Below are 13330 nucleotides of genomic sequence, written 5' to 3'. Positions count from 1 at the left end.
GTAAACAGGACAAGTTTAATTGTTTTCATTGCCTGTTTGGATGGGTTTCAAAAGTTGTCAGCAATTTCTGGGCATCGTTACAGCTTTATTGTTGCGTTTAGATCGTCAAGAGGCAGTTAGAAAAGCCACAGAGATTCAATTATGCAGATGAGATGCAATAGGAACTAGGAGAGCTGTACATTTTCTGCCTGTGGTGAGCAGCCTATTTAGGAAAGACATTTCTGCGATGATTAGGGCTCATTTTGGAACAGATCTGCATCCCATAGCACATCACCTGCAAACACGGGTGAACCAGGGTCGGGACACAACAGGATTTAACAGCCCAGCAGAGAAACAGTAAAGAAAACGGCAATAGGATTTCTGCCATAATATTAAGGAGCCAGGGAAGGAATAGGGTTTATTTATGTGCAGCTTTGTACCAAATTCTCCCTATCTGTTCCAATTTAGGGAAAAGTTTGTTATGGAGAGAATAATGGCCAGGGAATGACCTATCACATGAGAAAATACACAGGGAGCTTGTCAAAGAATCTTACTCAAACAGAAGTATTAATTTGAATAGACAACTACATAAAATATTAAATGGCTATTGGATTAGCAGTGAATATGCTAAGAAATGGGTCACTGTGACAGCGCCAGTCGTAGCGATGGTACCTTGTTCCATCCGATGTCACACTAACATGGACACAGATGCCGCCAGCTCCACCGCAGGGGACAGAGTGAACATCTCAGTGCTGGAATACAACATCCCAGAACTCTTTCCATGTATTTATTTACATTAAACTACTCCACAAGTTTAAAGCATATAAAATTAGAACATCATAATATCAGAAAAAGTTGAAGACGTGTGCAATTTTAATTAAAATAGTTTAAATTTACTGTGTCCACAATTAAAAGAAACAAAAATATCTAAGACTAACTCCAAAGCGTCAAATTGGTACAAACTCGTTTCCATGAACTGGGTGTAGACAAGGAGAGGATGCAAGCAGACTTAATTCCTTCTAGATGTACATTGTTCTGTTTGCCCTGGTACATCTGGTTTCCATACAAAAGGCGAGTTTCCCACAAGTTTTCCAAACGTTTGCTTTATTGGTTACAGTTATAGAAAATGTGTCATGATGGTTCCATCTAGTTGGTCATTAAGTGCTTGCAACACCACAGAGACTCTGATACATCTCAGGCTTACGTGATATTTGAAGAGGGATTCTTTTCTTCCAGCATGAAATACAGTTGCTTACCTGCATTTACAGGCTCTCCAGCAAGGCTACAGCGTTCAAAAGCAACGACAACCCCACTTTTATGTCAAATTGTGATTTTTAATGTTTGCATTAGAATAGTCTTTATATCACTCTCCAATAGAAGAAACAATATAACTAACAGCAAACTTTAATACAGGAACATGCTCCAAGATTAACAACCCAAAAGGAAAACAAAATGAAATTAATGTAAAATGTAAATCACATATAGTACAATTGAAGTGTCCAAAACAATTTAAATAATTTTAAATATTTTATTTTTTTTTTAAACTTGCTACAAATGCTTTATACAATATTTCAACAGAAAGTCCCCATAACAGAAATGTAACAAAATGGGAATGATAGTGAAAGTGAAAGTGGCACAAATTCACCAAACAAGTAATAAACTACAAATTTTAAGAGGTAGATTACTTTTTAAGTCAAGAACAAAAAAGAAAAGGGGTGGCTGGATAAAGAAACTAGTCACGTCCCATCAGTTCCGTCGTTAACCTTGAAAGCTCTATCAACACATGACAAACGGTATTTCCATTAAAACTGTTATGAACAACAGACCGATTTGCTGTCTTAAGTTATTAGAAGTGTACGACCTTTTAGAGTAATTATATATTTAACTTTCAAAATATACAGGTACGTAGTCCTGGTCTAGCCTTCTTATTGATAAAAAGATACACTGCATTCATTATATATATGGTATTTAGAAATCGATATCAGTATCTCACCGCTATATAAAGTTTCATTTGCATGTATAAATAGGAATTTGGAAAAATCCATAAAACATCCCAACAAGGCTTTTTCCCGCTGTGTGCTGGACATCTAAAAGACTCAGAAAGTGAGGAATAGGTGGGAAGAAATGAGGTTGGGCTCTACCCATTTGCTTCGACAAAAGGCTTTAAGGGACTCCACGAGTGACAACACCACCGAGTGCAGCAACATCTGTTGTCCCTGAATCTCCACTGAGTTATTGACCAAACGAAGGAACCTGCTTTGCCACAGAGAGCCGGGACAAACCAGGACCTGCGCAAACACCACAGCAAAAGGTTTGCTTGAGTTAATCGCACCATTTCTTTTGATGGTTTCACAGGTTTGGTTTTTAATAGTACCCTTTCTCTTTTATCTGAATCATCCTGTAGCCCAGTGCATGTGTCAGGCACGAAACAAAAAACCTCTACCCGCCACTGAATCTTAGCAAGAAGCCCGCAGGCAATTTTAGGATTCTGAGTCAGCTGCAGCTGGTTTCGCAAGCTTGCTGGATTTCACATCCATTGGCGTAGTGCTTATCCTAAGTGGAGCATGCAACAGCTCTACCATGGCATTAAAGGATTTGTTTGTTTGTTTGGTTTGGTTTTTACAGGAGATTCCTAGAAAATAAAAAACAAAAACTGAAGATAAATGACAAAACCAAGTCTTTGTGAACGGAGTATGCTTACACAGAGAAACGGAGAGGTGAGAAACAACCGTGGAGACAAGTATTACATGAAGCAAGTCTTAAAAAAATTTCCTGGGAAAAGATAAAACCAACAGTGCCGACCCAGCACAGAAGCAAAGTTAGCCTCACAGAATCCCAGAATGTCAGGGGTTGAAGGGCCCTGGAAAGCTCATCCAGTGCAATCCCCCCATGGAGCAGGAACACCCAGATGAGGTTACACAGGAAGGTGTCCAGGCAGACATCATCCATCCATCTTGTTATGTCCTCATAAAAGTCAATGAGGTTGGTCAAGCACGACTTCCCCTTGGTGAAGCCATGTTGACTGCCCCTAATGACCCCCTTATCCCTGGTATGCCTTGAGATGGCACCAAGGAGAAGCCGTTCCATCAGTTTCCCAGGGATGGAGGTGAGGCTGACAGGTCTTTAGTTACCCGGGTCCTCCTTCTTGCCCTTTTTGAAGACTGGAGTGACATTTGCTTTCCTCCAGTCCTCAGGCACCTCTCCCATTTCCCAAGACTTGGCAAAGATGATGGAGAGCGGTCCAGCAATGACCTCAGCCAGCTCCCTCAGCACCCGCGGGTGCATCCCATCCAGACCCATGGATTTATGGATGTTCAGATTGCCCAGCTGCTCCCTAACCCAGTCCTCATCAACCCAGGCAAACTCCTCCATTGTCTTGCCTTCCTCTGGGGCCTCAGGGGTACGGGGCTCCTCAGAACAGCCTCCAGCAGAGCAGACAGAGCCAAAGAAGGCATTCAGTAACTCTGCCTTCTCTGTATCTTCTGTCACCAGGGCACCCACCTCGTTCATCAGTGGGCCTACACTGCCTCTGGTGTTAGTTTTATCTGCCATGTACTGGAAAAAGCTCTTCCTGTTTTCCTTGACCCCTCTCACCAGGTTTAATTCTAAGGAGGTCTTTGCTTTCCTGGTTGCCTCCCTACACCCTCTGACAACAGCCTTATCTTCTCCCCAAGAGGCCAGCCCCTCCTTCCACGATCTATAAACTCTCCTCTTCCACTTGAGCACACCCAGCAGTTCCCTGTTTCACCACGCAGGTCTCCTGGCTCCCTTCCTTGACTTCCTACATGTCTGGATGCTCCGATCTCGTGCCCGGTAGGAACAGTCCCTGAACACTAACCAACTATCTTGGGCCCCTTTACCTTCAAGCAGCCTTGCCCATGGGATTTCCCCCAGCAATTGCCTGAAAAGGCCAAAGTTTGCCTTGCTGAAATCCAGGGTTGCAATTCTGCTTGTTATCCTGCTCCTGCCACAGGAGAACCTGAACTCCACCATCTCATGGTCGCTGCAACCCAGGCAGCCCTCGACCTTTACTGCTTCAACCAGCCCCTCCTTGTCAGTGAGGATGAGGTCCAGCAGTGCACCTCTCCTAGTCGGCTCCTCCACCCTTTGCATCAGAAAGTTCTCGTCAAGGCACCAGAGGAACCTCCTAGACTGGGGCTGGCTGGCTGAGTAGTCCTTCCAACAAACATCAGGGAAGTTAACTAACTCTTCATTACCAGTGAGCTTTGTGCAAGTTAATCAATAAATCAGACACCTATTTCTAAGACACTCTTGGAAAGCTCCATTTCAATATCACCACCGGGATCCTATGGGCAGACAGGGCAGGAATGTGCTAATAAAGTCATAAACAGTTTGCAAAATATCCTGTTGATTTGAGAGGCTACATGAAGACAGAAGTGGGGACTCAGGCACGTAGATTAAGATTTTATTTATTTATTGAGGTATTACCCTTTCCTGTGATTAAAATGCTTCTTGTCAAAAAGAAACAGAACTTTAATTATAAAATTTGTTTATACTGAAACATAAGAGTGTGATACTTCTAACAAATTTACATGTTCATATATTTTTTCTTACAAGGCTATTTCCCTTATATTAAGTATTTAATGATCTGACTCAATTAGTATGTACATACACTTCTGAAGTATTTGGTCATGGCTTTTTTTATATGATATGCAGAGCACGCTTTCTTGATAGAAAAACCAACAATGCAAGTTATTTTAGTGAGTAAAAAACGCAGTCACGATTTTTAGCTTAGCAAACCACCATAAACTAAACCAAGAATGATCTGGGGCCACCATACACATTAGATATCAAATACAAGGTTGCCGTCTCCGATAACATCAAGTTTAATGACGTTAAGTTTATTTGCACTTGGGCACTGACATTTTTTTCCAGAGTTTTCAATTCAGTTTATAGAGAAAGCCACTCTCTGTACAAACTACATATTATTTCATGACAAAATGCATCAAGTATGTACATCGTACCCCAGCATCACTGAGCTACTTAACCACGTTTGAGGAAACGCAACCTTTTTGTTTAATTTAAGTATGAGAAATTCAAAAACAAAGATCAAGAAAATCAGCAAAACAGCGAGCAACGCGCTCCTGTGTTGCTTCAACGTCAAATTAAACGCTTACCTGAAATCTTTTAGCTCTTGCTTTGTACTTTCGTCTCTTTTGTTTTCCGCCGCCTCTGCGTTTGCTGCCTGCTGCAGGCTCCGTGTGATCGGCCCCCCGATCCTCTCGTGAGACTTGACAGCGAACCTGTCTGCCTTTTTCTTACTCGCCACAGCAGATTTACTCGGCAAAACCGCTTTATTATTCCTTTGTATTCTGACGTGCAATTTCCGGGACACTTTGCTTGAGATTCCAGAGGAATTGTTCTTAGCGACCACCTTAGTTTTTTTCCCATCAACGTGGGACATTCTGGACACTCTCACAGGACTAGAGTTCCTCAACGACGAAGAGGAATTTGGCTTTTTAGAGCGAATCGAAGACACGAATTTCACGTTTTGTTTGGATTTGAAGGATGCGGAGGGCAGCTGGAGCTGTGCGGGTCCCGAGGTCCGCGCTCTGGTCTTGCCCAAGTGGGGCTGCGTGCTCTGCATTTTGATTTCTGCATCCGCCGTTCTCCTGCGCAGGCTGTTGCCTTTTTCGCTGCTTGCAGGTGAAGGAGAACTTGCACTTTTTTTTGAGTTCTTTTTAGAGGAGGGAGAGATGGGTTTTTTGGGACAGCTGTATGACGCATGCTTATTCAAACTCCCGATATAAGTAAACTCTCTATTACAGTAGGGGCAGATGTGAGAGTCTGACTCGGACGGATTATTTTTCAGCTCTGCCTTCTGCTGGGCAGATTTCTTTTTTTGCAAGATAGCCTTCTGGACAAGCTGGTTCTTCTTTTTCAATGCACTTATTTTCAGTTTATTTGAAGACATTTTGCTAATCTCAACATTGAAATTAAGTCTTTTGGGCTGACCCATTCGCCTGAAGGCGTTCTTTCCAGGGCCGGCTATGACAACCATGCCATTCTTTGGCTGCACCGTTTGTTTCAGTGGTACTGGATTCTTTTTAGGTGTGTATCTCTTTTTGTCACTGGCAGATGCACAGGCCAGTATGTGTTTGTGTAACTCAGGCATGTTATCAACACTCTTACCGCATTTTGTGCATCGAATGGCAGTAGTAAAAGTCTGTGGAATATTGTGGGTTGTGAAGTTTGTTGCAGTAACTCCAATACCCATAGGATTCCGGTGGTGATATTGAAATGGAGGGGGTTTAAAGCTTGGGTAGTGTTGATTGAGGCCCATACGAACATCTGGATCTTTCGATTTGACTCCAGATGCCATTATTTTTATAGTAGTATAAAGCTCTTCAGAGGAATCATTCAGATCTTCATCGTCCTCCTCTTTAGAAGGTTCCAAAGAATCTTTGGGCAGGCTCTGCATGTGCTCCACATTGGCCTTACTGGGGTCCGTAAAATTCTGGGGTCTCAAAGTCCCACTTTCAAACTGATGATGTGTGCACTCCTTGTCTGGATGGAGATCCCGCTGATGCTGTTGCAAATTGCACAAAAAAGCAAATTCCTTTTTACAGATGGAGCAAACAAAGATGTTTCCTACTCCGTGAAGCAGAAAGCGATGTTCCGACAAGTCCGTTTTATCCCTAAAAAGCTGTACACAGAATTCACATTTGAAGGGCCATTCTTCAGCATGAATGGATAAATGCTTCGTTAGGTCTTTAATAGAAAGAAAAGGTGATTCACAGACATTGCACACAAAGCTTTTATTGAATGTTTCCTGCACTACTGATTCACTTGAAGTATGAGGATCTTCTCTTGCTTTCTGTTGCTCATTTTCAGCTTCTTCCTGTTTTATTATCGGCAGAGTATTTTCCAGATTATCAGCAGAGGAAACGACAGAAGAAACTACAGACAGAGGAGGTGGAGACGGAGATGATGAAGATGAAGAGGAGGAGAAAGAGGAGGAAGAGGAGGATGAAGATGAGGAAGAGAGTGTGGGAGGACCAGGTGAAGCAGCAGAAATAAGAGGTTCAACAGAAGGAACGGGAGATGGAGAAGGGGAAACCGTGGGCGAAAGAACTGGCAGCGGGGACTGGGTAGTAGTGTTAGAAAGAGGAGATGGGCAAGAAGAAGTGTTAGTGGCACTGGCAGAGACATCTGGAATTGGTAACGGCATTGTTGGAAGAAGGGAAGGAGGCGATGTAGCAACCGTTAGGACAGGTGGGCAGGGCGGAGGGGAAGGAGGGTTGGTTGGCGTTAACAAAGGAGGCAGCTGGCACACGGAAGGCACAGCAGCCACCTGCGGCACAGGGGAAACTGAGGAACTGAGGGGCTGAGTGTCAAGAGAAGATGCAGAGAGAGCAGGATCCACGTCAGGGTCAGCCTGAGTCTCCAGGGGTTTGCTTGGGCTCGCGCTCCTGCTCACACCAAGCGCGCTGTCCACGGCCGCGTCCGTTCCGTTGTACTCATTCAGCAGAACCTTCTGTAACATGCAAGTGGTTGGTTTCTTCTTTTTAACACCACTACAGGTTGGTTGTGTGGAATTTTCTTTGTATTCCCTAATTTCGGCATCACTGCAAGGCTTCTTATGTACGCTTAAATCTAAAACAGATTCCCAGGGAACCTGATTCTTATTTTTGACATCGGACCTCTGTTTCATGCCACTAGATAAATCCAGCGGCTGCTGGTTGCACACGTTGCCAAAAGTCGGAGCTGCTGTCCAGTCTTTTGATATTTTATAGTCTTCAAAGCACAGAGTGCTCAAAGTCTCTTTTTCCTCCCTTCCAGTCAAGTTCCAAGCGGGTGAGTTGCTGTGGCTTTCTAACTTTGGCATTTTTGAACTCCGAATATTATCGTTCCACACAGTTTTTCCCTCACCTGATTTGACAAAGTCTCGAAGAACTGGACTGTGCTGGGGAGAGCTGGGAGGGGAGCTGGTCCTTCTTTTAAACCTACTGGATACTGGAGGCAAAATAGGGGATGATGTAACAGAAGGTCCTAGTTTAGGGATTTCACTTGGAGTCATCTTCTTACTGTCCTGTGTCTGAAGAAGCTGTTTTAATTTTGATGACAAATAAACACCTTTTTCTTTATGAAAAGGTAGGCTTTCTGTTGAAATGCTAAGAGGAAGATTTAAAGAACTAGTAGGAGTTACGGGTTCTGGGTCTACTTCAGTTTTTATTTTTGGTATGAGAGGAGGGCTGGCAGTTCTTCTCTTTTTGGATTCATTGCTCCCACTGCTGGAGGGTTCCTTGGGAGGTTCATTCACATGTGTTTGTGTCACCTTTAAATTCGGGGAGATTTCCACCGTAACTGGACTGATTATACAATTTAGGCCATACAAGTCTGCAGAGTTGGACTCCATCTGAATCACATCGCAATTGCTAGTGCTGCTGTTGGACTGAATTTTACCATCAATATAATAATTTAAATTTTCAGAGATATTGCTGGAAATATCCATGATATAGACATCGTCTACTTCGCCTTCCTCTTCAATTTCTGTACTTGCTATGTACACGCTCTGGACTGGAGGGGCCTGCTCAGTCTGAAGCGGTGGCTCTTCAGTGAAGAATCCTTTTCTTCTGACACCTTTGGGAATAAGATGACGCTCGTGAACCCTACGCTGGTGCCTCCGCATGTTGGTGTGAGTTCCAAAAACCTTTTTGCAGTATTTGCACGGGTGCAATTCTTTGGGTTCCTTATTTTCCTCAGCAAAAGCAGAGTTTGACATTTCTTGGGAAACTTTCTCAGAATCCAAGGCAACAGAGTCTTGCACAAGACTGGAAACATTCAGATCATCTTTCAGACCATCATCCACAATCACTTGGTTATCAGCAACATTATCCAAGTGTTGTGATGACGTCAGTGTTAGGAACGGTTTCCTTTTTGGCCCTGCCTCGTGGCGTCGCTCATGTCTTCGCCTGTTAATTTGAGTACCAAAGGCTTTCCCGCAGTATCGACACTTGAAGGCATGGTTGAAAGTGGAGATGTGGATGTGCATGTGGCGCTCAAGTCCTTGCTTTGTTGTAAACTTCCTCTCACAATGCTGACAGGGAAACATGAACATTTCCTGAACATCACCATTTGATTCACCTCTCGCTTTTGGAACTTTCACAACAAGCTTTTTCTTTGGAGAGCTTTCTGGAGATTCTTCTGACGTACTCTTTTGTTCTTCCAGAGAGTCTAACTTTTCTTCACATATCAAAGGCATTTCAGCATGTTCTTTAGGCATATTGATATCTTCTATCTCCTCTTCATCTTCCTCTTCTTCATCATCCTCCTCTTCATCATCATCTAAGTCATCTGAAGCACAGTTTATTGCTTCTCCTTGTTTGTCTTCTGTCACCATTTGTGGTTCACTGGTGGGACTGGGGACCATCAGCTTTGGAAGAACCTCTTGATTTACCATTTCCTGAATCACAGCTGTTTGCTCCAGGGACAGCACAGCAGAAACAGAAGGTGTTTCATCTTCCTCCTTATGACCTGACACAGAAAGAATGAAAAGAAAAGCATGGGACATTTTTACCAAACACTTAAAGTGTGCTGCACCTTTCTTCTGCCTTTTCCTCTAACACAATGTATCCAACATTCATGACTCAACACAAAACCAATTACTTCTGCTGTGATTCAGTACAGAGAGTAAAACTGGATCCAGAAATTTCCTTTCTGGAACTTCAGCAAGATGTAGGCAACTGCCTGCACTTAACAAAGAATCTCTGGATTGAACGTTGTGGCCAAGAAACCCCAACCAGCCCGAAGAGCAGCGGGACATTTCAAGGCAGACTTCAGAACGTTTCAGGAAACCTCCAAGAAACTTTCACTGACTTCTCTTACTGCGACTACGTGTCAGAGAAGTTCTGCAATACATATAAAGTAGACAGGAAGCCTGTCGAGCCAATTTTGGATTTTGACTATTTTCCCCACATTATTAACATCCTTCCCATTCCTTATACCTGATTTTCTTGCAGCCATCGCCTGAGTGGCTATTCCTACACTCCCGAACCAGAGCCCGCATGCATCTCATTTACTTTATTTTAGAATAAAAACCTTGCTCTTCTGTTCTCAGGAGTTTGGATTTATATCTAGATTTTACAAGTAAGCTTGTTTTTCCTGTTATCAGAGCTACATGTTTAATGACGTACTTCTCATATCCAAGTTCCTTACTAAAAGTTTGGGCAAACTATATAAACACGTACACTTTGCTACACTAACATAACATGCCAACATATTAAAGACCACAAGTGGCCTTTGATTCAAAGAGACAGAAGGAGAAAATCAGACACTTGAGAACTCACCCTCTTTAGAATCCCTCATATCTGCAGAAGGAGAGTCCAAAACAGCCTTTTTCTGGTTTGTATCCACTGCCTTCTTTCCCTTGTTTTTACCTTCCTGAGTCTTTTTCTTTCCTAGGGAAAAACAAGGAACATTGATTATTCTTGTCCAATAATTTTTAGTTTTCGTATTTGAGTGGCACAAATTAAACATCACCAGCTTTGGAACATAAAGCGTTTCTGTAGAAACCCTGTTTTCCTGAGGAATACAAAAGATAGATCAGTAAAAAATATATAGAGTTCAGATCAAGCAGTAAGTCTCTATAGAGCTCAGAAGAAATGAAAATTAAAGGTAACAATGAGTTTCTAAAAACCTAAGACTCCAAAATACTCTCTCTCAAAGCAAGAACAGACGACAACAGAAATGTATTTTCCAGAGTTAACAAGTTCACATCATACAGTTACCCAAAACCTTCGTCTGGCTATTAAATTACTGTATCACAGAATCACAGAATATGAGGCATTGGAAGGGACCTCGAAAACTCACACAGTCCAATCCCGAGCTACAGTAAAAACAATGAAGTAATAATATTATGAGAACATTAAAAGCAGCATGATCTTGACCAACAAGGCAGAGACAGTAAAACCAAATTAAATGGAACTAAGTAACAGTAAAATACAAAGTTATTTCATCATGTCCACTGACACAAATACATTTGCTAATGCTTTCTATTACCAAAATTAAGCAGCACATATTAGTTGCACAGAATGAAGAACACAATGGGGATCAGGGCAAACTGGCACTATGCAAAGACCTCACCAAGACATAAAGACATCAAAAACTTAATTTACCAATGCACTACACAGTTCTACTGCTGATTGTTTCCATTAAAGATTCAGTCCTATAATGTCGAAAGGACTGTGTGTAATAAAATGAAACGTCAAGGTCTTCCAATTCGGTTCATCACAAAAACCAAGTTCTCTATACAGAACGGGTATTTTATATATAACACTGAGACTGAAACACCAGATTCCTCTGAAACTTCACACTTCCAATACACACCACCTCTCAGAGAAGAGAATTGTCCAGAAGCAGCCATCCAAATTCCTCCTTTGCTCCCTCTAATGCACCAAATGCTATTTTTTAACACACTGACCCTTCCCTCTCATCAGCAGTGTGCACCGTAGCCCTAAATCCAGTTCTTATTTAGAAGCACATCCCTCCAACTCACAATCCCGTCAACAAGCTCCTCCTTTCCCCCCCCCAAAAAATATTTTTCACATCCTGAGCCAAGAAATTGAAATGCCTTTTAAAAAACGTTCCTCTATTCAAACTGAAAACTGCCAAGTACGCACCCGTCCAATGGAACGGATCAGAGACAGGTCGGCTTTCAAAGGAAATGCCTGTTTTTACTTGAACATTCTATTCTATTTAGATAATTGTATTTCCTCTCAAGGAGCTCAGATTTCACAGGCTCTCCCCAAATTCCAGTGTGGTTCATCTTCACGTGTGTAATTATCTTCTTTTTTTTGCCTTCTTATTCAAATTTAACAACTTTTAGTCTGAGAAAATGTGACTTGGAATAAATTTTTGTCACCTTTGGAAAATACACGCACATCCTTTCTAAAGTAACCTAGGAATCATCCCATAATATCCTCAAACATTACAACAATCCCTGTGTCTACATTTGCCATAAGGAACCAACAGCGGTTTATTTGACAATACAATATTCAACTGTATTTTATACCAAACACCTGCAAGTTGTCGGAAGATTCAGCGTGTATTTTAGTGTTCACACAGGGACCTGAAACGCATCTTAACCTGACAGGCTACTGAATGTTCAATTTGAACAGAACCTTATATTGTTATCATCTCTAATGTTTGTAATTACAACCTGCAGTATTAAGATCTGAGTAGGAAGGATTTCAAACCAGTTTCCAGAAATATCTGCCAAGCCACCTGAAATCCCTCTTGAAACACAGAGTAACACGATCAACAAACAGTTCCATTTCTAGGTAAAGGATCCAAATATATATTCTAGGGAATCAAACATGCATCACACTCCACCTTAGGAGCGACGTAACCAAACACACAGAATTGCTAGAAATCATCAAGAGTTCCCCACTTTTTTGCAGACTGCTTAGCATTAAGACCAACATCACTATCGTGACTGAAGTGACAAAACTCGAGATTCATCTCTCACTTCCACGTGTGAGAGGGAAAGAAGGAGGAAAAGACTGATCGACAGTCCGCTCTCCCTGACCCTGCCCAGGGCTACAGACCAGACTTTACCAGATGGTGCAGCCTGATGGTTTTGCAGATGAACTCACTGGGCGATTCTACATCCAGTTCTACAGCAGCCCTGAATTTCACAGCATAGTGACAGGTTACAGTAAAAGCCTTCAAAGCAAGACCAAATGTATTGTTTCTTATAACAAGATTAGAAATCTACTGCGCTGTTCAAAGCGTGGGGTAGAATATGTAAAAGCAATGACTAAAATCACTCATAAATGCTAAAGTAGGTTTTCCAAAGTGTCATCCATTTACAGAATATAAAATTTATGGTACCTGAAATTCAACTATCACCTGGGAAAGCACCAGAACAGCAGGATTTGTATGCAAAATTGAGTTACTTAAGTCACATCCTTCCTTATGCTATTGATGGAAATATGATCATTTGCAAGTTCTCTTGTCAGTCTCCTCAAAAAAACCCAAGACGCAACCTGCTCACAGATATGACTGGAAATGTTTCAAGTTCTTGGCCTTTAAGCACAAACACATTTGAAGAGAGGATTTATTTAGCACTTACTTGCCTTTATTCAGAATAGTGAGCAAAACTGCTTGTGTACATACATGCATCAGATCAATTTCTGACATATAGCAACTAGAGATGCCAACTGATTTTTGGTATTTTCCTTTTAGCAGCTTTAGCTTGTTCATTTTCTAGGAGGCAGCTTTCACAGAATCCCAGAATGTCAGGGGTTGGAAGGGACCTGGAAAGCTCATCCAGTGCAATCCCCCCATGTCATCAGCAAACCTGCTGATAGTGCACTCTATTCCCTCA

The 13330-nt window shown here is 42.1% G+C and overlaps 1 protein-coding gene across 12 annotated transcripts in view; it reads right to left on the bottom strand.

Annotated features, from left to right (window-relative positions):
- The window catches only part of PRDM2 (PR/SET domain 2), a 48621-nt gene that overhangs the window by 9800 nt on the left and 25491 nt on the right, over positions 1-13330 (bottom strand). For 10 of the 12 annotated variants that reach the window (XR_010467421.1, XM_065037563.1, XM_065037568.1 and 7 more), the window contains 2 exons: positions 10290-10400; positions 5118-9477 (listed from right to left, as the gene is read on the bottom strand). Coding sequence is in view for 11 of the 12 variants with exons in the window: in XM_065037563.1 (XP_064893635.1) it covers positions 5118-9477; positions 10290-10400 (4471 nt within the window). In the remaining variant the exon portion in view is untranslated. Of the gene's footprint in view, positions 1-829; positions 2612-5117; positions 9478-10289; positions 10401-13330 lie in introns of those variants that run through there. The other 2 variants (XM_065037572.1, XM_065037564.1) reach the window with 1 other exon arrangement.

Source organism: Columba livia, chromosome 21 (genome assembly GCF_036013475.1).
Source record: "Columba livia isolate bColLiv1 breed racing homer chromosome 21, bColLiv1.pat.W.v2, whole genome shotgun sequence".
NCBI lineage: Eukaryota > Metazoa > Chordata > Aves > Columbiformes > Columbidae > Columba > Columba livia.
Note: the sequence above shows the minus strand (reverse complement) of the source record. Positions and strands in the feature narration are given on the sequence as shown.